We start from the raw sequence: 25765 nt of genomic DNA, 5'->3' as shown, positions 1-25765 counted from the left end.
CAGTATTCTTTCCTGCCATGGCAGGGGGTCGGACTAGATGATCTGCTCAGGTCCCTTCCGACCCTACAAACTATGAAACTATGAAACTATTGCCAGGGTTCAAGCAGGCTAGAAAGCTCAATAGGGCTAGGCCTGGAGATAGGGGTCAAGGACCACAGCTGGAAACTGACAGGGTCAGGGACCTGCAGCCCAGAGAGGGGCAGAGACAGGGCCAGTGCCTGCAAGACACAGAAACAGGGTTAGGGACCCAGGGCCACACCTGGGAGAGCCAAGATAGGCAAAGTGCCTTGATGTGAGCCCAGGAGGGGCAGAGAATGCAGGCCAGAGCTTGGGAGTGATTGGTAACATCTGTGAGCATGGTTAGAAGGGGAGACAAGGCCACATAATTAGCCCTTAAGCAATGAGTAGGAACGCCTGTATTCTTGAGCGTGAAATCTGGCATGGGACAGTCTTCTTTTTCAAAAAGTATAATTACAGCAAGGCATGGCAGGAAAGTTGAAGGGGAGATGGCCCTCAAAAAAGCAGAGGCGACAAGGGCTAAGAGGCTCCCAGGGGCTTTGCAGCCGTTCCTGGGCAGTACCCTGTTGCAGGCTTCTTATCTTTCCAGAGGCTACATGGTTGTTTCATCTTGTTAGCTGCTGCTGTGGTTAGAGAAGTCTGTATAGGAAGTATATATAAATAATGTATGTACCTGGAAAGGACCTCGTAATGTTAATCAACCTTCTGCATGCTTAGGGGATAGGTGGGTGGTGTGGTTTTGTGGATTTTTTGTTGTTTAATGCAAACATGGCCAGGTCATTAGCGCCTCATCAGTGGGCAGGGCAGCCTTTTTAGACACAGATGTATAGACAGGATTCTATCAGTGTATGCAAGGCCTCTTGAGTGGCTGATGTTGATGGGCTTGGGATATCTATGCAGCCAGAGACCACCCTAGCACCTGTCTCATGGTCCATTCTTCTTGTACCATCCCCAAGATTCTGAGAAAATACTGGGGCTTTCTCAAGAGGATACATTTTGTATAGAAAGTTCCCTAATTTTCCAGGCAGCATGCAATAATCTTGGGGAGTGAACAGTTACAGTGTTCCATTTTCCTCTTCCTTTCTTTCTGAGGACCACGTGGTCCATCTACAGCAAGCTTGGGCATGTATTGCAACCAAACAGTGGGCCTTAAACCAAACACATTAGTATTTATATCAGCCAGTTCATCACAGAGCCTATTTACAAACATCCTTCCCGCTGTCAAGGAGCCTGTAAATGGAGTTTTTGTTAGGATTGAAGATGGCTACTATCTTTGAGGGCCATCAAGGAAGTTCTTCTATAGCCAAGGCAAAAGACACTTGACAGTATATTTCCTTCTCGTATGAAAGGTGTGTGTGTGGGGCGGGGGAAATGACTGGTGCCGCATCTTAAAGTTCAGTTCCTTTATCTACAAGTTCAAGATGATTACACTGACCAGCCAGACCCTTCTCTTGGAACTAGCAGGACTTCCTCATATCTCTAAACCTTGAGACCTCCTTTTCATATCACTGTCTTGTCCTATCAAAGAAAGGTACCTTTGTGATGTATCAGGACAGTTACCAGCACAAGGTTTTTTTCATTTGGACTGGATAGCCCCAAAAACCTTTACTAAGATACTTGCAGTGGTGGTGAGACTGAAGAACAACACTGGAGTTTATAGATCAGTGGTTATCAACCTTTTTAGATCTATGGTAGCCCAAGGTAGGCTTAAGACACCCCTTGAAAAGTATCAGCTCTGTTTTTCTTTTTTGACTAAAGAAAAATAATAGCAATTCTTGTGTTGGAAAGAACTCAGAATGCAGCAGGTCAGAATAGTTTTAACAGTATAAATTCCTATTTGAAATCTCTGGTTTATCTTGTGTTTCATGTTTGCACACCTAACAGTGCTTGCATGTTGTGGTACCCTGTGTTACCATTTGAAAAGATCTGAACGCACTGCAGGGTGCCATAGCACCCTGGTTGACAACCTCTGATGTAGATGATGTGCTAGGAAAGGATAGCAGGGAGAAGAGAAATTTCCAACTGTACTGCACTTGTTCCACGCCATAGGCAGCATGATAAACACCACTGTGAACCATGAACAAAGTAAATGCAATCCTAGGTGGTATCATGCAAGGCATTCAGCAACAACAGCCTTCCAGAAGGCATTACGTAAGACCTCATCTGGAATACTATGCACATTTCTGGTCACTCGTGTTCAAGACAAATGGAGTTGGGGAATGAAGAGTCTGTTTATGAGACCAGACTAGAGTTTGAGCTTGACTTTTTAGGTACAGTAAAGTGAAGGTTGTGAGATGGAATGAGATTTTTCTCTCCTTGGTGTTTACCCATCTGATATATTTATGAAGAGTAGAGTTATTTACACAAAGGGATAGTGATGCATAAAAATAAATATTCATAAGCTGATTATGAATAAATTTAGGTTGGAAATTGTAGTGTTTCTTATCAGATGAATGAAAGTCCAAGAGGAGCAGTGGAGGCAAAAATTAAAGTAGCTTTAAGATATGCTTATGAATGGGATTATATGATATGGTGACCTGGGGGGGACTGAACTTGATGACTCTAGATGTAAACTAACAAGGCTTTCATTTTCTTTAATGGAAATGTAGAGAAGTAAATGGAAGTATGGATACTTGAAAGGCTACCCAGTACAGCACAAGCAAAAGAACAATGGAAGATAGTCTTGAAGTGATCAAGCATTAGACTAAAGGATTTGAAATGCTGTATCAGAATTAAGAACCATCTGAGAAGCAGGGTGTTGTTCATGGAGGATTTTTTTTTCCCAAATACTGGTTTTGGTCTAGTGCTGGGATTAAAAGACGGGGGTAGAGGGGAAGAATGGGGAAATTGTTGATGGCTGCATCTGCAAGGTGTACCTAGAAGATGGCTGTGGATTTGTGTGGGGGACAGGGTATTGTTTTGTTTAAGGTGTCTACTGTTACTGGATAATGTGGGGTAGCTGGTAACACTTGGAAGGATTTGGGATCCTCAGGTCAGTACCAAGTCCGAGCAGCCTTTTTGCTTATTTGCCTCTTCCTTTACTTTACAGATGCACTGAGGAGCAGTAGGTGCCACAGCAGCCTCTGGTGGCCTTGACTTGCAACTTAATGTATCAAATTTACTGATCTTACAGTACTCCTATCAAAATTTTGTACTACTTCTACTATAATTTAAGCAGGAAGTACGGTATTTCCAGTTGACTATGTTCCTTTTAAATAGATTTATCTATATTTACAGCCTGGTGTTTGGAATAAGGCCTTTAACAGAAGTATTGCTGTATATTTGTTATACTCAGTTAAATCAAATGAGTCCAACCTGAGTTGGAGCAATACTTTTTCTTGAATGTCAGTAGAACAAAGGGTCTTACTGAATCACATTGACTTATGAAACATCACTTTACATTTACGTCACTTAGTTTCAGTCTTCTCTACATTCAGAGACATAGAATCTAAATTATTTGTTTTGTGTGGTTATTGCTTAGTGTGACAGACTTCTGTGTATTCCCATGCCTCATCCTGTTAAGACTAGAGACTTTGTTCCTCTAAAATTGTCCTGCATGCTTTCTTTAGATTTGCTCAGGCACACTTTTCACACAAAAAGAATATTGACCGAACTTATCCTGAAGCACTCTTACAGAGAGGTCTTGCTGGCAGTAAATGCAAAAATGTGTAGTTAAGGATTGCCTCACAGTTTGATTGTCAATATATACTCTACCAGAAGAAAGTCATATTTTGCTATTTAAGAAAATTAGAGATTATACAACAGTTTCAGTATTTGGCAAATGAAGCATATCTGGAATGAGCTATCTATTTGAACCTGTTATTAAACAGGATCGGCAGTTTAATTCATATTCTTTACTGGTGGTTCTGAAAAGTTTAGGACTTATTGTCTGTGAAATGACATGCTGTTTACTTTTTTTGATCGTTTTCACAGAATAAGGCTTCAGCAGGAGAGCTGTTTATATTTCATCACTTTACCATTGTATCAGGCCTTTTAAGTTGGTTATCTGGGGATCTTGCCAGTAGTTTTTACAAGGTTGACTGCCAATTAATTCTTTTATTTATTTAGCGTTTTTGGCACAGCTGGCAGGCTTAGTGGAACATTTATATCTCCAGGAGCGTAAAATCTAAATTGCAAAAAAAAGCCTTTTGAAATAGCTGAAAGCAGTGTTTGTAAGGGTTATTAGTGATTTTAAATTGCACTGCAGTGCAGCATTAGATTGCCTTCTCTCTCTTTATATACATTGACTTTACTTAGAGCCTGGCCATAGAGTGTCTTTCCTGTTGCTCTTACTGATCACTCCCTTCCTGAATGTTTTCTTCACTTTCTGCAGGCTTGTACTACCCTCATCTATCTTTGCAGTCTGTGAGCAGACATAGTCTGAGTACACATATTCAGATGATCTAGGCAAATTCTCCTGGTTTTGTTCTCCTGATAGAAAACCGTACCTGCTGTGTCTGAACAGACATTTGAATGCTGAACCCCTGAAGGACAGAGAGCTTTAAGTTCTGGTGGTACACAGCCAGGAGACCTCTGTGCATCCATCTCTGCATCCTCTGCAGGTTCCTCAGTCTTCTTGCAGACAGAATGGCAGCAGTGCATGTGGGGAGGGTAAAGCACCATGGGATGCTGGATAGCTGTGCTGTGGCTTCTCTCAGAAGAGAGCTTTTTGAGAGAGTTATCCTGGCGCATGTCTGCGAGGGGCCAGCAGGGGAGATTATGCTTAGGGGCAACCAACACAAGTTCATTAGAGGCAGGTCCTGTCAGACCAACCTGGTGGCCTTCTGTGACCAGGTCACCAAATCCTTAAATGCAGAGGTAGCAGTGGACGTAGTCTTTCTGGACTTGAGGAAGGCCTTCAACACTGTCTCTCACCCCATTTTCATTTAAAAAACTGGTGGGACTATGTCATCAAAACCTACACAGTCAAATGGGTCACTAGTGGGCTGGAGGGCTGCACCCAGAGAGTGGTGGTGGACAGATCATTTTCGACTTGGAGGGATGTGGGCAGTGGGGTTCCGCAGGGTTCGGTCCTCGGTCCTGCACTGTTCAACATCTTCATCAGCGACTTGGACGAGGGTGTAAAAAGCACCCTGTTCAAATTCGCAGATGACACTAAGATGTGGGGAAAAATGGGCACGCTAGAAAGGAGGGATAGGCTGCAATCGGACCTAGACAGGTTACAGGGGTGGGCAGATGAGAACAGGATGGGTTTTAACACTGACAAGTGCAAGGTGCTGCACCTGGGGAGGAACAACTAGCGGCATACCTACAAGCTGGGGAACTCCCTTCTCATCAGTGCAGAGGCAGAAAAGGATCTTGGAGTCATTATTGATGCCAAAATGAACATGGGCTGACAGTGTGGGGAAGCGGTCAGGAAGGCTAACCATACATTGTCATGCATCCACAGATGCAGGTCCAAGGAGGTGATCCTCCCCCTCTGTGTGACACTGGTCAGGCTGCAGTTGGAGTACCACATGTCCAGTTCTGGGCACCACACTTCAGGAGGAATGTGGACAACATGGAGAGGGTCCAGAGGAGGGCCACCCGCATGATCAGGAGTCAGCAAGGCAGGTCCTACAAGGAGAGGTTAAGGGACCTGACCCTGTTCAGCCTCCACAAGAGAAGGCTGAGGGGGAATCTAGTGGCCGTTTACAAACTGGTCGGGGGGACCAGCAGACATTGGGGGAGTCCCTGTTCCCCTGAGCACTACCAGGAGTGACAAGAAATAATGGTCACAAGCTGGCAGAGGGTAGATTTAGGCTAGATATCAGAAGCTGCTACTTCATTGTCAGGGCTGCTAGGATTTGGAACCAACTTCCAAGAGAAGTGGTGCTGGCTCCTACCCTGGGGGTCCCAAGAGGAGGCTAGATGAACACCTCGCCAGGGTCGTTTGACCCCAGTACTCTTTCCTGCCGGGGGTGGAACTTGATGATCTGCTCAAGTTCCTTCCGACCCTACCAACTATGAAACTATGTACAAACTTTCACTCATGCAGGAGAAGGTCTCCCAGGAGTGCATTTTAACCCTTGTTCTTCCTGGGTTGTTTTTCTTCTGGAGTGGCCATTTTGCTGTGGAAGAAAAATTGTGAATATCTGTATACTTGTGGTTTCTCCTGAGAGAATAGCAACTCTCCCAGGAGAAACTGAATGCCTATATATAGCCATGCTCAGCATTTACCTCTAACAGTTTTCTTTCTCATCCTGCTGGTGTTTTCCAGCACTCTACTTAATCCCCCTCATCTTTTCCTTCCATATTATATCACTGATGACCTGCATTGCTCTTTCAGCTTTAATTATTAATGGTATTTGTGTACCCACCTGCCTTTTTATTTTTGAAGTCCCAAATATAACTTTCTGATGTAATTCTTAATTCTTAACTTCCAGTTTTACCTTCTGACCACTCCCTGATCTCCACCCTCCCGCCCTGCCCCGCCCCACACTCACCAGCTCTGGCAACGATGATCAGAACCTCTGAGGGCTTGTGGCAGAGCCCTCCCACACAGCATGGAGCCTAGCAGCACTTAACCCCAGCTTCCATACAGCACGTGGCTCCCTGCAAAACCATGCTGCACCCACGCCATGGGGCAGCAGCCAAGTGTGGGGGGGAGGCAATTCCTGCTACCCTTCACTGCACTAGGAGGAGGGAACTCTGCCACGAGCCCTCAGAGGCCCCAATCCTAAGTGCTGCAGCCAGTGAATGTGGGGCGCTTTTTTTTAAATTGCCAGGATGCTGTGACTGAGAGGGGCAGCCATTGGGCACGTGGCTGAGCGGGCGGGGGCCGGCAGAGCAGCCATAGGGACTTCTCCCATGGTTTCCCCCGCCGGAGAGAGGCAAGCACAGCTGGAGGAGCTGCTGGAGAACCTGCAGCTGCCCAGCTGTGCCTGCCTCTCCCTAACGGATCTGAATCTTTTCCGAGTCGATTTAGACCTTTTAGTGGGTCTCCCGATTTGATTCAGGTTTGGAGATTCAGCTTCCAAATTGAGCCGAATCGCCTCTGAATTGAATCAGCAACCAAAGGTTCATGCAGCCCTAGATGCCAGTTTTTTCCCCATCTCAAAAATCAATTCAAATAGGTTTTTTTTTCTTAAGCTTAGTCTGTACCAGTGGTTCTTCGCCTTTTTTTTGACTTGAGGCACCCTTTCATAACTTTTGTGAATTGAGTGGCAACAGATTTAAATTATGAATTGATATAGTACAGTTCTTTCCTCCTTGCAGAGAGGGGGGTTTTGCAGTGGGGGTGGGGAACTGGCCAGGCAGGGACAAACCTAAGCATACATTTATCTGATCTCCTCACACCTTGTGGTACCTTTCAAACGATCTGATAGCACTTTAGTTAAGAATCACTGATCTACATGGATAGGCCCTGTGCTGGAGTTAAGCCCAGGAATTAAGATATTCTCATGAATTCTTATGCAATAAAAATCCTGAAGATCCATCAGCTTCTACAATACTTTCTGTAGCGTAACTTATAGCAGTAGTTAAAGTAAGACCTTGGTGTATCTGTTACCCAAATATATTGTCGACTTGTTGCACTGGTGCAAAAACCTGTACATTTACTTAATGCTGACTGACTAAAAATAAGTCTGTGTTGAGGTTGTGGAGAAAGTACCATAGCACATGATCAGCGTGTTTGTACATGTGTGGTGGGACAATAGGGGGCGCTACCACACAGCTACCCATCTCACTGTGTCCAGCTCAAAACCATGCTTCAGGAGTCTCCCTAAAATAGGGAGTGCCTATGACCAGCTGTCCTCCTTCCTGGAGACCTCCCACAAGTCTGGGTTTTGCTGCCACCACCCAGGCACTGGTCTCTGGTAGGGCTCTCTGCAGGCTAGGGTACACACTCAGCCAGTCCTTTGGCCCCCTGGAAGTGTTTCTGGGTGCTCCTTATAGCCTGGAGCCTCCCCAAATACTCTCAGATAGACCTGAATTAGTTAATAAATAGCCAGGCTTCCTCTCCCCTCAGGCATTCACAGCTAGGCGTGATGAGCCAGATAGCTTTTTATCGGTCAGAGAGAGAGGATGGGGGTGGGTAGAGAACAAAGGAAGTTTAAGAGACTAATAAAACACCTTGAGCAATACAGGATAAATTGAGCCTTTCATCAAATTTGGGTTCGGTGACCCTTTTAACATGCGCCTAAAATCACTTAATCCTAATAAACTGGCTAAATTTCCAAGTCTGCGCACAGTAAAATTAACTGGAGCCTCTTTCTGGAGGTCTGTGCTTCTCTAAATCCCCAAAGTGACTGACTTCCCCTTGTCAAAATGCCTGCAGCAGGAAAAAGGAAGAATGAGCTCCCCCCTCCCTTAGGAATTTTTACAACCCAGTCACCTAGGTGACCAGGTTGACCGAAACCAGGCAGTGTAAAAAACAAACAAACCACTAGGGTCAAGGGGTATGGGCTGTCCCAATACAGAGATGAAGCAGAGGAGGATATCTTCACAACATGTATGGGAATAGAGGATCCTGTTCCATTTAATTTTCTTTACAAACAGCTTAATTTGCAGTACTGTAAATCAACAGAATATGGCATTGCCTATTAGAAATGTAGGTGCTAACTCTTATTCTTTCTGATGTGACTATGTACCAGCTCTTAGCTGCAGACCCTTTAGCCCTTAGTGGCCATGTTTCTCAGCCATCCCCACTTGATATGTAAATGTGTTTCGGAAAGCATCTCTAGAGCAGGAATGTTCAACCTCAGGAGCCATGTGAATCTGTCTTGTGGGGCTCCCTAAGGGTCCTAAAATCTGGCAGCAGGGAAGCAACAGCAGTTAATGCTGCTTTTAGTCCCCCACCACCAAATTTCTGAGCCCTGTGAGCCAAATGTGATCCCCTGCATGGGATCCTTCTGCTGTGTGCGCAACTGGAAGGCACAGGCACAGGAGACAAGGAGTAGGGTGGAAGGCTGCAGGTTCCCCCCACACACCGCACGGTCACCCCCATGTTGCCCCTAGCCAAGTACCCCCCCCTCACAGCCAATGAGCTGTTCCAGCTGGGTACAGGTGGTAGATCATCTATGGCTTTAGTCTCAAGCCCAAGGCCAAAGCCAGAGCTGAGCTGCCACCTGCCTTGATCTAGTGTTCAAATCCAAGACAGAGCTTTTTCCCCCATGCTGACTGGGGACAGAGAGGGGAATCTTGTCTTGGATTTCAGTAATATGGTAGTAGCCCACTTTAAAGAGATGAAAAGGAAACCTGCACTGTACACTTACTTTTCATAGTCATTCTCTTTGGTATCCTTGATTTTATTTTTTCCCTCGGTGTTCATGATCTTGTTAACATAATTTTGTAATAATTTAGAATACATATCTTATTTTATTAAATTGCCCCCTCCCCTTTTATGTAGAAATGGGCAAATAAGCATTTTCCCTGCAGATTTTTGCAGTAGGAACAATAATAGTATACTTATTGCTTGCAAGCCCAGATAGAGATAGAGCAGAAAAAGTTACTTGATGAATCACTTTGGCAAAGGAAAAGCTGGAAATTGTATACAAATTGCAAATACCCAACTCAAATTTCTGTGGAAGTTAGGGAGTTGAAAGGGGATCTTACTAAGAATTTGTGTTTTTATGTTTAGGATTTAAGAGATTATGGCACTTAGTGTTTTGTTAATGATAGAGAACTTGCTTTTTAGGTTGGTTTTATATAACTTGTGATGACTTCAGAAAAATTCTAATTCTTTTATAACCTTCAGAAGGATTGATTTAGAGTTTGTCATCCTTTTCTTTAGAAATGTTAGCTTAATCCGCTGTGTGAGCTCTGAATTTTTTCTGTGTAGGTCAGTATTTTTTAAATAAATGTCTTCATGGATTTACTCACTTCAACTCCAGAAAGCTATCTATATGCACTGTGTGCAGTAAAACAAAGCTAAGCTGCTTGATCAGCAGGTATACTACTAAAATTACTCTGAACCTCATCCTAAATGCGTATGAGAGAAGAGAAACTATCCGGTTTGCCTGAAAGCCTAACCAGTCTAATACCTGTATGTGTTTAAAAAAGACAAGTTAGGTTTCCTGTCTGTTTTACTTCGGCATTTCCTGGCTGTGATGTTAACCATACGATTTCTAATACCACATTATGGTCGTTTTTTCCATATAATAGAAGTTAGAAAATGATTAGCGATTTGGTTTTTTTCTTTTAAACAGAATGCCACGCTCCATTGAATGTCACTATCCACTCTCACTGCTACCTCAGCTTTCCCTTGTTAAGGGTTGATCTTTCAACCTTTTCAAGAAGGAATTTACTGGCATATCCAAGTTTCTAATGCATATTTTTTTCTTCAAACAAATTTCAACATAATATGAAAATGAAAAAGATTGCTTCTACAATCTCCGTCCACCTGTCTTGATGCCCATAACATGTAGATGCTTAGCAACCCTGCTCCCCATGCCTCTGCTGCTCACTGGGACCTTCAGAAAGAAGAAATGCTTGGGTATTGTGCATGCATAATGGGTATTGTGCATCTCCTTTGGGGTTCTGTCAAGAGTGTGGTTTGGGCACAGGCTCTCCTTGTAGCAGGCAGCTGCTGCAAGCACCCAAGGAACATGGATCCTTCCCCTGTTCTGCATCCTGGTGGGGGAGGGGGAAGAGAGCAAGAGCTGCAATAATTTGCATTGCATCATGTAACATTATGTAAAAAATAAAAAAAATGCTGTCCATAGAAAGTTTGCAGATTTTCAGTAAAATAATTCTTGGATTGGCAGCCCTGTTCTTGCCTCTTAAGATATGCCTATTACTGCTGTAAAGATGAGACTGCAACTTCTGCAAACCCACTGCAGAGCTTAGTTGGTTCTGATAGCATGTCGGTTGTACTTGGCCAGATGCATGGGGCTGGGGTGGTGCAGGTGTTGAAGGGCATGGTTGACAGCCTGGAAAACGTAAGTTCAAGGCCAAAGCAGAAAACACTCACAGTGCAGCCTGTCAGATTCCAATGAATCTGCAAATTCTACTAAATACCTTGTCACAAGGACACGAAGAAGGAAAGGAAAGCTCAGAGATACCGTCGGGGACAAAAGTTATAAGGCTGAAATCAGTAGCAGATGTTATTGATTGTACTTGTGTGGGTTTTTTTCAAGTTTTTACTGCTTTATTAACCAATTTTTCCCAAATAAAATACCAATGTTTTATATATTCCTCTTTGAGGATGCCATGGAAACTATTTTTGAAGTGTAAAAGTTAACTGGTTTAGAGTTGCCAGCATAGGTAGAAGCTGGTCTTGTATATGTCAGGATAAATGTGTCGAGAGGCTTTGTATAAAACATTCATAAATAACTCCAGGATGACTGAAGAGTTGCTGCTTTAGAAGATTTTTTGGAATCATTAGTTTCTTCTTTAAAGGGTAAATATCGAAAATCCTGAAAGTGTAGACATAGGACAGTTGTGGAAAATAATGAGCCTTATTTGTGGTTCCAGGCTTCTGCTAAAACAAAAATATTCCTTAGGGTGAACACCTGTATAAATTGATATACTGTATTACCGAATACAGTGCTATCAATCCCCAGACAAGAAGCCATAGGGACAGAAAAGGAAAAGACACAGCCTTGGAGAATATGAGGTAAAGGGAAAAAGGGTGATCCCTTAAAGTTGAAAGGCCCAGCCACAGTTTGAAAAAAAACTAGTAGAGCACTCGGGTCTAGAGTACTCGGAATAAAAATACAGTAGTTGAGTGTAATTAACAGTATTTAAGGCTGCAAAAATATTAAATCTATCAGTTAACGAAAGCCTTAGACTTTTATAGCTTTTAGACTTTTCTGTATAAAAAGCAAGAGCTCTGCTTTTTATATAGAATTGATTTAGGAGCTGCTTTAGTTAACAGAGCAACCTGCTACTGTGCACATTTTTAATTTTGTTTCAAGAGTGCCTTGATGATTTAGCTAAAATTAATAAGGAACACCTATGATACTGAAACAAAAAAAGAATGTCAACAGAATAGAGTAGCAGGAATTTAGCTAAGTAAGTTTCTAAATCAATTTCAGTTCAGTTGCTGTGTTTTTAGAACAGTTCTAACAGCATAAAGAGCTGAAGGCTGGATAAAAGGGTCAGACAACTGCAAGAGAAGAAATAGCAAGGGCAAAGCTTGATGGTCAAGAAGTGATGGAAGAAATGGATAAGTGACAGTAAAGGCTAGTGGGAGGTCTTTAAATGCTGAGGAGGAATTGGTGCCTGGGTGGGAGTGGTGCAAGCAGCCAAGGAAATCAGGCAGTGGGAAAATAAGCAGTCATAAGTAGATGCATACCTCTGGAGAGCTGGATTTTAAGAGTTAGTGACCAAAGAGGGAAATGCAAATTGAGGTCTGAGAATGTATCTTGGCTTTGTTTTAAAAAAGTACTATTAAATTCATTTACAATTATAGTAATTGGTGGAACTTGATTAGATTGTCGTAGCTTAAACTACCTGCAAGTAGCTTTCTTATAAGCTTTGTTACTAGGAATTGCATTTAATTCTCATATGCTCCTTACGTATCAATTGGGAAACATTAAGTGGCAACTGGTAGCACCCCTCGCCCTGCCATTGTTTTTGTTATGCCTCCCTACTTCAGCCCCTGCAGTCTTCCACCTCCCACCCCCCAGTTTCACTGGCAGTTACAGCCAGTTTTCCTGCTGATGAGGAGCATCGGTGGCAATTGGCAGCAAGGGAATTGATGGTGACGGCTGAAGTAGCGGGGCTCAAGAAAATTGGTGGGGAAGTATAGTTGAAGTATGGGGGGGCATGAGAGTGGCCACCTATGCTAAGGTGGGTGTAAACCCATAAGCTTAGGGAAACACTACACTTAAAGTGTTCCAAGATATGTAGTCTCAAAAATCTTCCAAGATGTTGAATGATATGAATGTGCTGCAGCCAGCCAAAATATAATTATTTGTATGTGTAAGGTGGCTGGTTAATGCTGATACAGACTGCTTGCTGTATGACTGAGTTTTAACAATAGGTAACAATATATAAATGCCCCAAGGAAGGCCTGACTTACAGGGCTGTCTTTGTCTAGTCATGACCCCTGAATATTTCTTAAGCATTAACAGTATTGGTCAATAAATTTTAATAGGTTGTCATTAAGGGCAAGTCTACAGAACCCACTTTCTGTCGTTGTAGTTAGTCTGGCATAGCTGTCAATGAAGCAGTCTATGGTAGATGTAGTGTGTGGCAACAGAAAGAATTTTTCTGTCGGTACAGGTATACCTGCTGTCCTCACCACATGAGCTAAGTGAACAAAAAGACATTTTCTGTTGGCATAACTGCATCCACCCGCACTTGTGGATTTGCTGGCATGGATATGTCATCTAGGGGGGTATGTGTCGTCTGGGAAATTTAATTATGCCAGAAAAACTTTGTAGCATACACTAAGGTTAAGAAAACTACAGTGAAATTTTTATCACTTTCTTAAATTGTGAATTCACACATTGTGTTCAGTGTTTTCTTGCCATCAAAAATCATTTAGCTAGAAGGGGGGCATTTTAAAGACTTGGGCATGGCTTCTGTATTTTGTAACTGCTGTGATATTGATAACATCTTTGTGCCATTTCAAAATATTCAAGTGATATAAAGTAATGTGTATGATGTGAAAAATGTGTTTTATTCAGTCAGTAAGATTTAAAGTATGACTTGAGAAGGAAACCTGCATTAGACAGGCTGCAGGTTTCTCATTGTAGAGCATACAGGGAAACAGTTATGAAAGACTAGAAAGAATTAAATTAGTTTGACAAGTCTCCAAAGATGTAACATCGAGAAGTACTGTAACATAAGCAATTAAATTTATTCAGTAGAAATGTTCTTGCATAAAAATTTTGCATTGAAAAGCCTTTGTTACTGGAGCTGAAGGAGCTGGTTTCCACATCATAATTTTGTGTTTGTTTTTGAGAAGATTACAGAACTACATTTTAAACTAAGAATATGTATAAACTTTAGGGTTTTTCACCCTTTTACAGAAGATGCTGGGACAGAAGAGATGAGTACTCCTTTCACTAAGGCGTAGAACTGCCTGTTGAACAAACAGTCCCGACCAGGCAATATACGAATGGCCCAAGGAAGCCAACAAATTGATTTTCAGGTTTTACATGACCTGCGACAAAAATTTCCTGAGGTACCTGAAGTTGTTGTGTCCAGATGCATGTTACAGGTTAGTGTTCTGCTATTACTGTATTTCTACATGATGTTATTCTGAAGATGTTAAAAGTAGCTAACAAAGTTTTCCCTGTTGTATGCTGTGGCTGGGTGGGTCTCTTGAGAACGTTTTTTTCCTGTCGTATGACTGTTTATTCTTTTGTCTTTGTCTGTTTTATAGCAAGCAGTCTCTCAAATTGGATTTGGTTTGTAGTTTAGAAATTGTAGATTTATCACTTTTTTTTTTAAACTAAGTCTCAGCTTTTGAATATGCTTCCATGGTGCCCTGTTTGCTTAAATAGAGACTTCCCCAAAGCTTCATTTTCAAGGATTTGTAATGGTGAGTATGGACTGATTCCTAATATAAAACTTGGACGTAGCAATTTTGACAGAATTTATTTGGCCATCTTCAGTCGCAAGAAAACAAAATTCCAGTGGGGGTCCTGTGGTTTGCCAGGCTAAAATAGAGATGACAAGTTTCTTTTTCTCATTACTGATTACCTCTAGTTATTTAGCAGCAGAAAGAAAGAAATTGAATCAACCCATAGAATCACCATACATGCTCTCAGGATTGCATGGCACCACATCTGTACTTGAGACCAATCCTGCAAGATACTAATCTTTTTTCTTTCTAAAAACTGTTTAGTTCTTCTAATACAAAAATAACTTAGGTACTTCATAAATCTACTGGATACAAAGAAGTCATGGACTTAATATAGACATTGGAGTTATGACGCATTACAACCTGTCTGACATCTGATTCACCAGGCCACCTGCCTGAAACTTAACATTTGCATTTATTTTCCCCCTCCTATCTCTACCCATTGTCTTCCAAACTTCCAGCTATTTACATTTTCACAGACTTGTTGTCACACTTTTAGCTTCTTATCTACCTTGAAGAACTCAGAGCAATAGCAGTCTCCCAGTGCCTAAAGAAGGGTGTTTGTGCCTGAAAGCTTGCAAAGAACTTTTTCACAACTATTTAGTTGGTCTAATAAAAGATATCACATCTACCCAAAGAACCTTTCCTGCCTTAGATTTAGGTGCTGCATTGGCTTAGTCAGGTGTAGTAATCTTGTTGCTATCTGGAGCCTAAACTGTGTGTGATATAACCAGCTGAAAACCTTAGCCTTTGCTCCCCTTGTATCACAAGCCTTGGTTACATGATACAGTGGATTTTTTTCTTTTCTCTCCTTTTTTTTTTAAGGAGAGGCCTAAAACACAGTTGGTCCTGTATGAGAAACAGGACAGTACCCAGCTGTACTGAGAATAACTGTTCTTTTTTGTTACCTTGTTATGAACACATTTTTATTTAGGATTTTATAGGGTATATCATATATATGAACAATTGCATTGGACTGCTTTTGCAACTGCAAAGTTATTTAGCATTAAAATATTATTTAAGTTGATTACTTCTTACATATTAAGACTGATATGAATATTTTAAGGTTTCATAAATACATGTTAAAATTCTGTCACATCAGAAATTCTGTGAAATCTTACACATTCTGATATCACTGAGGTAAGTAAAGTTTCAACTACTTTCATAGTGGTAGAAATCAATGCGAGCAGGGGAAGAAGCCAACTTAGTTTCACTTCAGCTAGGAAATTTGGAGTCAAGTGAAACAGTCAAGTCTCTGAGACTTCCAGGTCTATGTGTAGTACTGATGATATAAGAATATTAAGTGAATTTTATATTCCAGCCAGGTTAGTTGGGCCAAGTGGAGTGAATTAACTATATTTCAATGACTGTTTAAGTTTTATCTTTAATATACTTTTCTCAAGTATAAGAAATATCTACAGCACCTGAAGTAGTGAGTGCGGAGTACTTTTCTCCTAGATAAAACATGTTAAGAAGAACACTATACTTTGACTCAGATTTGCAAATATTTGACACCTGAATTAAGGCCTTCTGTGTAAGCAAATTTAGTTTTATTCCAAAAATTAAACATTCCAGAGTTTAAATTGTTTATGCCATTTGAAGTGTAAATTTGTGAAAAATTATCCCAGATCCCTTTTGGTACAGATGTAGATTTTTTTCTATACCTTTTAAATGTACCCTTAATATTAGGCCAATACATTTTGGGGCTTTAGGGGGCTTGGGTGAGTCTAATCAAACTCATGAGGAAAACTCAGGTCCTGCCAGACGTTAAAATAAAGGTATAAGTGGGATCTGAGGAATATTATGCCTCATCCCAAAAACCATGTGTCCTGCCATGCCACATGTATGATGTTTGGGATAGGGCATAAAATTCCTCAGATTCCAATTGTGCAGCTGCTGAACTGGGACTCAGAGCTGCCCCCAGTCTGATGCCAGTGCTCAACTCGGCTCAGCTCACCTGAGTAGTGGGATTAGGCACAGGACAGGCACAGGATCTGGTTTGGGATCCAGAACTGCCCCCAGCTGGATCCCTAGGCACTTCCCCCAACCAATGACAACAATCAGCTGATTGGGATCAGGTCTGGGATGCATGCCATACATTCGGTTGAAGGTGCCACCTTATGGTGCCATAAATTGGCTGAATGGGTGGCATGTTGCAGATTATGGCACAATTAACAGGTTGGTTATGCCATTAATGTAACATCAGCCAGAGCCTTCAGTAGTAGTCTTTCCACTGAGAAATTATTCTTGCTTTGGAATAAACACAATATCAGAAAGTAGTTGTTCAGCAGAAAAGGGTGGATGAGAGGATCAATACCAAAAGCATCGATGCCAAGAGGAAGGGACACGTGATGGTGGTTGGTGATTCCCTACTACAAAGCACAGAGGCATCTATCTTCTGGACTGACTTGTTGGCTTGGGAAGTCTGATGCATGCCAGGATCCTGCATCCAAGGCATCACAGAGAGGTTGCCAAGACTCATGCAGTCCTCCTACTATCCCATGTGATTCATCCATGTGGGCACTAATGACAGCCAGGGATAACCTTGAGCAGGCCAAAGTGACTACATGGTTATGTAGAAAGGTGAAGAGGATGAGGCCCAAGTAGCGTTCCCATCAGTCCTTCCAGTCAAGGGTAAAGGTCTGAGTAGGAACAGATGCATCCTGATGTGGTGGGATAGTTTATATGGCTAGAGTATAGTCATGAATGATGAGTATAGCTGGTTCAGGAAGGACAGGCTGAGAAAAAAAGGATGAGCTGTTGTCCTATTCATAAAGGAGATGTACACATTCTGAGATGCAGTGTGAAGTGAGAGGTAGGCGTGTTGAAAGCCTCTGGGTAAAAGTCAGAGGGGAGAGTACCGGGGGGGCGGGGAATGTCATGGTAGGAGCCTGCAGCAGGCCACCAAACCAGGAGGAAGAGATTACTTTAATTACTAACTACTATGGCATCTGCTAGGAGGGAAACATAACTGCCTAAAAAGGCAGCACAGCAACTTCTTGCAGTGTGATGGGGATAACTTTTGGCACAGGTAGTAGGAGCCAACTAGAAAGGAAGTTCTTCTCAACTTGTTCACAAATGGGAAGGAATTGGATGAGAATGTGAAGATGGAAAGCCACTTAGGGGACAGTGACCACAAAGTGATAGAGTTCAAGGTCAGGAAGGAAGAGAGCAGTAGAATAAAGGCAGTGGGCTCCAGAAAAGCATCATCCCCTGGGACAGAAGTCAAAGAGAAAAAAGTCCAGGAATGCTGGCTGAACATTCAGGGAGGCCCTTTTAAAGGCACAAGGAGAAAAATCTCCAGATGTGATAGAAGAATGGGAAGGGCAACAGGAGGCCAGCCTGGCTAGACAGCAATCTCTTCTATGAGTTGAAACTCAAAAAGAAATCCTGCAAAAAGTGGCAGCTTAGTCATAGTACTAGGGAAGAGCATAAGAGTATCACATGGGTATGCAGGAAGAAATTTAGGAATTCTGAGGTATGTTTTGAGATGAAACTGGCAAGGGACATAAGGCAGTATAAAAGGGATTCTACCAATATGTCAAAAGGAAGAGGAAGACTAAAGAAATCATAGTTCCCTACTGAATACAGAAGGCATTGCAGTTACAAATGATTCAGAAAGAGCCTTTGCTGTGGTAGTTTCCACAAATAGCAGCACATCCTAGATGAATGCAGTTGGAAGCAAAGATGGGGAACAAAAACAGTTATTTAGAGTAGTGGAAGAGCAGGTTAGGGATTATTTGAGAAAGCTAGATGCTTTCAGATTGGCATAGCCAGATGGTATACATCCTAGTGTCCAGAAGGAATTAGCTGAGGTAATTCCAGAGCTGTTGGCTATATTCTGAGAATTAACAGTGGCCGGGTGAGGTCCCAGATAATTGGGAAAGGTTAAATATATAGTGCCCATCTTTAAGAAAGGGAAGAAGGAGCAGCCGGCGAATTGGAGACCAGTCAGTCTGACCTACCTAGGAAGATCATTACACAGGTTCTCAAGGAATCCACTGAAGCCCCTAGAGCACAAAATGATTCAGAATAGCCAGCATGGATTCGTCAAGAGCAAATCATATCTAATCAATCTTTCCTTCTATGATAAGGTGACAGGCTCTGTGGATGGCAGTATGCCTTGACTTTAGCAAGGTATTTGACACCCTCTGCCATTCTCATTAACAAGCTAAAGAAATACAGACTAGGAGAAGGTACTATGAAATAGATACAAACCTGGTTGGATCATCATGCTCAACAAAGTAGTCATCAGTGCCTCTGTCTGGTTGGGAGGAGATATAAAGTGGACTTTATCCTGGGTCCATTATTATTTTGAACATGAATATTTAATGTTTAATGATTTATTTGTTTGTTTATTGAGTATTAATTATTTGAAAAATAGGACCAAGTGTACACTTAGCAAATCTGTGGATCCCACCAAGTTGGTTGGGCTTGCAGACACTCTGAAGAGTAGGACCAGGGTCCACAGAGTGCCCTGGATAGACTGGAGAAATGACCTACAATTAACCAGATGAAATTCAGCAAGAACAAGTGCAAAGTCCTGTACTTGGGATGGAGTAATTACATGCACAAATACAGATGGGAGAATAACTAGTTAGGCTGCAATACTTCAGAGAGGGGCCTGGGGATTACAGTGGACCATAAGTTGAATATGAGCTAGGAGTGTGCTCTTGTTGCCAAAAAAAAAAAAAAAAGGGGGGTGAAGCCAACTGTATCCCAAGTTTATTTGCAAATAACAATTCTGTTAATACAAGGAAAATAATTGTTTTGCTCTGTTCAGCTCTGGTGAAGTCCCGCCTGGAATGCTGTGTCCAGTTTTCAAGAAGAATATGGACAGATTGGGAAGAGTGCACTGAAGAGCAACAAAAATGATTGGGGGCTTAGGAGGCAAGCCTTATGAGGAAAGATGGAAAGCGCTAGAGTTATTTAGCCTGGAGAAAAAAAGACTGAGGGGAGATTTGATAACAGTCTTCAAATACCAAAACAGTGACTACAGAGAGGATGGAGATGGGCTTTTTCTCTGTGGCTGTAGGGGACAGGACTAGGAACAATGCCCTCAAGCTACAGCAGGGAGGAATTTAGGTTGAAGATTAGGAGTAAATTTCTGACTCTGGCTGTGTACTCGTGTTTGAATGACCTAGGAGAATTCTCCCAGGTTTGTTTTGGTAGAAAGGCTTACCCAGAGATGCTTGAACAGACGTTCAAATGTTGAACCCTTGAAGACCAGAGAGCTTGCTGTGCTGATGCTGCACAGCCAGGGAGGGGGCGGGCCTTGTGTGCACATCTCTACTCTGCAGACTTCTTTCATCTGCTTGGCAAAAGGTGGTATCAGTGCACAGGGCAGCTCTGGCTGGCTGATTCGCACTGCCTCGCACAGTCTCTCTGCAGCACAGTGTGGGAGTTGTAAAGGATAAACTCTTTCACGAGTGATTTAACCCTGGTTGCTTCCAAGTTATTTTTCTCCTGAAGTGACCATTTTTGCTCTGGGAGAAAAATCCTGTACTTTTGTACACTCATGTCTTGTCTTGGGAGAGCAGCAACTTTCCCAGAAATTTAAGTCCATACATGGCATTATGAATAGGCTGCCTAGAGAAGTTGCAAAACTTCCATTCTTGGAAGCTTTCACGAACAGGTTAGACCATACTCTTGGCTGGGATGGTTTACTCAGGGATGATCCTGCCTCAAACAGACAGATGGAATAGATAACCTCATTGAGGTCCCTTCCAGCCCTACTTCCCTATTGTCCTATGGTATACTGTCAAAATCAGAAATAAGTAGGCATCAGTAACTTTGAAAGGCCAAAAAGTTAATATGACTCAAACTCAGCCTAAGCCTGTTTAAACTAGAATCATGCATTTGGTTGCTTCTGTAGGCAGAGCTTACTGCACACATCAAGGACTCCCCTAGCTTGTCCTCCCCAAGGTCTGTGTCCCCATCAGCCTGTTCCCCAGGTAGGGGCTTGATGATTCCCCCGCCCCCCATCTTCCTTCTCTCCATGCCTCCTCCCATTTTTATTCATTCATTCTTTTTTTTTTAGCTTTTTTTCTTTTTCAACATTTTAACCAAAATTGGGACATGGGCAGAACTAAGATGAACTTTCCAGCCTGGCCATGCCATTCATTTCTGTCATCAGCTAATTCTGCAATTAGATAAAGCATTAGAGGGCCTTGAAGCTCTGTCTTTGCCAACAAGATGTTGTTGAGACTCCATGTATTCCCTGCCTTCCATTTTCAGTTTTTTGATTTCCATCAAAATGAAAAAGGTTCTATTCAATGCTTAGAATATTTTCTGAAAAAATTGAGTTTATTGAATGCAAAGTTAAAAATACTGCTATATTTACTCAAATTGGAGATAAGGGGTTCCCCCCTGCATCAACATTGGGGGGGGGGGGAACCTCATCTTGGATTCCAGCACTACTTTGGGACAGACAGCAGCTCATCTCTGGCTTCAGCTCTGCGTCCTGGGCTGAAGCTTAAACTGAGCCACCACCTGCCCTGGGCTGGAATTGCTTGTTTGCTGGGGGAGAGGACATATGGCCAGGAAAACATGCATGGGGTAAATGAAGTGGGGAGGCTGTAGCCTGTCCCCTGGTCCTCTTCCCCACTTACTTTCTGCTCTGGCTTTGGTCCCTTCAGCCCTAACCCTGCCTGGCCAGGGGATGGGGGAGAGCAGGGAGCTGCCACGGGGGACTGTACATATATCCTGCCACTGAAATGATATCTTTTTGAAACATTTCCAGGCCCATTTGTTACACTTGGAAATATTTCAAAACTTAGTTCTGACCGCACCCTCAGGCTCTGGTTCTGAGTGGGGCCTCTCAATCTGTTTCCGTTGCAAGTAACCCATGCTACATGCTTTGTGTCAATTTAACTTTTCTTATACAAGTATCAAGCTACACGTTCTGACAGTCCTCTTGTTGGTACAGTATTGCAGATAGGTTTTTTCCCCCTCATCTTTTTCTAGTCTGTGTAGTATTGGATTATGTTTAATAGCTGTTTTTGGTAGCGCCCAAGACACCAGGCATTTTTTTAATTAGAAGTGAAAGGTGTTAAAGTATAATTTTTGTTGCTTCAGGCTTGGCTGTGTGAAAATTGAATTTAAAATAACAAATTTAAAAAAAACCAATTTCTTCCTGAAGTTTCATGTCCTCCAGCAATATTCATCTGCTTTAAAGTTTCATTTTTAAGAAAGCTAAGCAAGATGTGTAAAAGCCCACAATTAAGTTGGAGATAAAAGAAATGTTTTGGCAGTTTGTTTTTTAACTTTTTAATAACACACCAGCTAGCTATGCGGCTTTTAAAAAATAAAAATAACCATGTTCAAGATTTAGTATGTCAGCTCTACCCAGGCGCAAATATTTTTTTAAACCAGGGCTGTCCAACTGGTGGCCCTCAGGCCACATGCAGTCTGCAAGGGCGTTAAGTTATGGCCTTGAAGCACCCACCTGGCCACTGCTCTTTCCCATTGCTCTGACTGCTTCTAAAGCCAGGGTCTCCAGGCTCCCTCTCCATTTGGCTTCCTGTTCCCCACTCCAGCGGTGGGGTGGCACAGCACAGCGTGGCACAGTTCACAGTAGTGAGGAAGCCTACAGCCTGGGTACCTGAGAGGTGTGGTGCAGTGGTGAAGTTGAGGCAGAGCGCACAAGTAAATGGTACCGTAGGGAGTTGCATGGTGCATTGCAGGGGGTAGGGGCACCAGGATGCACAGTAAAGCACAAGTATATCTGGTGCTGTGGGGGGGAACAGCCAGTGGTCACTAAAAAGTTGGAAAGCCCTGGTTTAACTAGTTTAAACCCTTGAAAATAGTGGTATGTAATAAGAATTTTGAGAGGTGGAACACAAATATTTAAAAACTGCATTGTAATTGGTATTTTTTCTGTTTAAATTCTCATCTTATGAAATAAATAGTATAGTATATATGAACAATCTGCAAATTATTCTTAATCTTGAATAACACACTCTTGTGTGTTTTCCTTCATCTGCATATTTTCTCTTTTTCATAAATCCTGGCGTCTTGCATAATTCCTGGACTATACAGCTGCAACAACACTAACCCATTCATAAATTTGACATTTTTCATTATTCAGCAGATGGGAGTTTTTAAAGAAATCAGTCTTAAAATATTTGGGGAAACATTTAAAAGCTTTTTAAGCTATTTGCCAGTCACATACAGGTACTGTGAACTCAGTTCTTCTATTGGTTTCCCCTTCAGCAGAGACATGATCGTGCTAAAGATTATTCTGAGAGTAGGGAGGAAGTAAAAGCATCCACCCAAGGTGTACTGTAGCATATTAGCTTGCTATAGTATAGGATCTCTGTCACTACTGCAGAAACAATGCAGACATCCGCCTGGGTGCCACTGACTAAATGACCATTTTCAAAATGGTAAGCTACCCATGCTAGCCCCCTCATGCATGTGTAGTAGTCATATTGGCCAGCAGCTTAAGACTTTTCACTTGATGCGGCATATTAATTTTTAAGGATGCTATATGAGTGTGGCATTATTTTATTGATAACTTCAAATTTTTGTCCTTTTTATAGAATAACAACAACTTGGATGCTTGTTGTGCAGTTCTGTCTCAAGAGAGCACAAAGTATCTCTACGGTGAAGGAGACCTAGGTTTTTCGGATGATTCTGGGATTCCTGGACTACGAAATCACATGACATCTCTTAATTTGGATTTACAGTCGCAGAATGTGTATCACCATGGAAGAGAAGGAAGTAGAATGAATGGGAGTAGGACTCTAGCTCACAGCATTAGTGATGGACACCTTCAAGCCAGTCAGCCCAACAGCGAACTGTTTCAGCAGGAACCACAGACAGCACCAGCTCAAATTCCACCAGGATTTAACGTGTTTGGAATGCCTAATACAGTTAGTACTGCTAATCCAGGGCAACACCTTGGATTTCACATAGGCAGCAAAGGAGCTTCTAACCTGTCTCAGCAAACACCCAGGTTCAACCCCATTATGGTAACTTTAGCCCCAAATATTCAGCCTGGTCGCAATACCCCTACATCTTTGCACATACATGGTGTACCTCCCCCTGTACTTAACAGTCCGCAGGGAAATTCAATCTATATTAGGCCTTATATCACAGCTCCTAGTGGTCCAGCTCGACAGACACAGCAGCAACCAGGCTGGATTTCTCAGTTTAATCCTATGCATCCTCAGCAAGTCTACCAGCCTTCACAACCAAGTCCCTGGACTACTCTTCCTACATCCAGTCTTCCACCACATACCTCATCACAGCAATCAACGCATCCAAACCAGCAAGGCCACCAGACCTCTCATGTCTATATGCCTATCAGTTCTCCTACTACTCCACAAGCACCCACAATTCATTCATCTGGTAGCTCACAGTCTTCTGCCCATAGCCAATACAATATTCAAAATATTTCAACCGGACCTCGTAAAAACCAAATTGAAATCAAACTTGAACCACCACAAAGAAACAATTCTTCTAAGCTGCGCTCAACTGGCCCTCGCACCTCCACTACTCCCTCTTCCCTTAACAGCCAGACATTAAGTAGAAGTCAACCCACTGTTTACATAGCGGCCAGTCCACCAAGTACTGATGAAGTGATCGCACGTAGTCAACCTAAGGTCTACATTTCAGCAAATGCCACAACAGGAGATGAGCAAGGTGTGCGGAACCAACCCACGCTGTTCATATCAACAAATCCTGGAGTATCTACCACCTCTAGGAATATGTCTGGTCAAGTAAGCATGGGTCCTGCATTTATTCATCACCATCCACCCAAGAGTCGAGCAGTGGGCAACAGCACCACTGCCACCTCTCCTCGAGTGGTGGTTACACAGCCTAATACAAAATATACTTTTAAAATTACGGTTTCTCCAAATAAACCCCCTGCGGTTTCACCAGGGGTAGTGTCCCCAACCTTTGAACCTACAAACCTTCTAAACCTTCCAGATCATTATGCTGAACCAGAAGGTATCCAGCATCTTACTGACCCTGTTTTAGCACATGTGGATAGGATCAATGATACACGGAAATTGAGTATGGGATCTGATGATGCTGCCTACACGCAAGGTAATATTTTAATATATATTGTAATGTATATTAGTTGCATATTTGTACAAAATTATCTGCTTCATTTTGTTCTGAAAATCTACTGATTCACCACTAACAGTGACAAGACAAGTGAGTGCTATGAACAGAAGTTACATTCTGATTCAAAAATAAGATTTATAGTTAACACGTGCACTTGAATCCATCCTTACATCCATCTTTACCATTGAATGTTAACTGAATATTTGAAGATAATGTAATTCTCTTGTTTTCTGTTCAATTATCCATAACTGCCTTCTGTTTTCTGGAGCCCTTTCTGAATGAACTAGTAGGATACAATTCTTTACTGGAATGGCATGATGGTGACCTCATCTTTTCTATAAGTTATCCAGAAACAAACTCTACCATCTTTAAATTTAATGTAAGCAGATCAAAGGTGCAAATTTATAGGCAGGCTTTTAAATCAGATCAGAAATTGTTCCCATTGAATATGACTGCTTAATTTTGTAAATACTTTAGAAAGTGAGGACATTATTAAGCAATTTTGAGTAAGAGGGGATTTTTACCTTACTGCTTTCTGATGGACTTCTGACAGTAGACTACTTGAATTGTTTTTACTTTTTTCTGTATGTAATGCTATTGCAGACAGGTAAGAAAAAGAATAAGACCCCAAAGAAGTTATGAAGCCTAAATAACGCAAGTGTTTTTATGATATCTTTTATTAGACAAGTTCTCAAGCACAAAACACCCTTCCTCAGACCTGTCCAACAGGTCTGTACAGTGGGTCTAGTAAAAGATATCACACACAAAAAACCATGATGCCTGTCCATTTCCTGGCCATCTGCAACAATACTGCAACTAACTGATGTCTAAATAATTAGTAATGTAAAGGGAGGGGGCTGGATAATGCTAAAAACCAAGCAAAAGAAGCAGTGGCAGAGAATCACATTTATAAATTTCACAATTCTAGTATATGGTTGCACTTGGTTAACATGAAGAGCTAGATTTTACCAGTCTTCATGCAAAAGTGTTCTGTAGGAAAAGATCAGGATGAATCCTGTAATAGTTCTCAGGATTCAAACCTCACACCATTTTTGGGACCCTTCTGTTATCAGTCAGTGTTTCATAGTTTCATAGTTTCTAGGGTCAGAAGGGACTTGAGCAGATCATCTAGTCCGACCCCCTGCCATGGCAGGAAAGAGTACTAGGGTCAAATGACCCCAGCAAGATGTG

The 25765-nt window shown here is 42.2% G+C and overlaps 1 protein-coding gene across 1 annotated transcript in view; it reads left to right on the top strand.

Moving 5' to 3' along the window:
* The window catches only part of TAB2 (TGF-beta activated kinase 1/MAP3K7 binding protein 2), a 106079-nt gene that overhangs the window by 59020 nt on the left and 21294 nt on the right, over positions 1-25765 (top strand). Inside the window, exons 3-4 of the mRNA XM_019550101.1 lie at positions 13941-14131; positions 23041-24553. Of these exons, the coding sequence (XP_019405646.1) occupies positions 14030-14131; positions 23041-24553 (1615 nt within the window). The 5' untranslated portion in view covers positions 13941-14029. The remainder of the gene's footprint in view (positions 1-13940; positions 14132-23040; positions 24554-25765) is intronic.

The sequence above is a fragment of the Crocodylus porosus genome, unplaced genomic scaffold (assembly GCF_001723895.1).
Source record: "Crocodylus porosus isolate Cpor-Errol unplaced genomic scaffold, CroPor_comp1, whole genome shotgun sequence".
In the NCBI taxonomy this organism is placed as follows: Eukaryota; Metazoa; Chordata; order Crocodylia; family Crocodylidae; genus Crocodylus; species Crocodylus porosus.
This window is presented reverse-complemented; position numbering and strand designations above follow the sequence as displayed.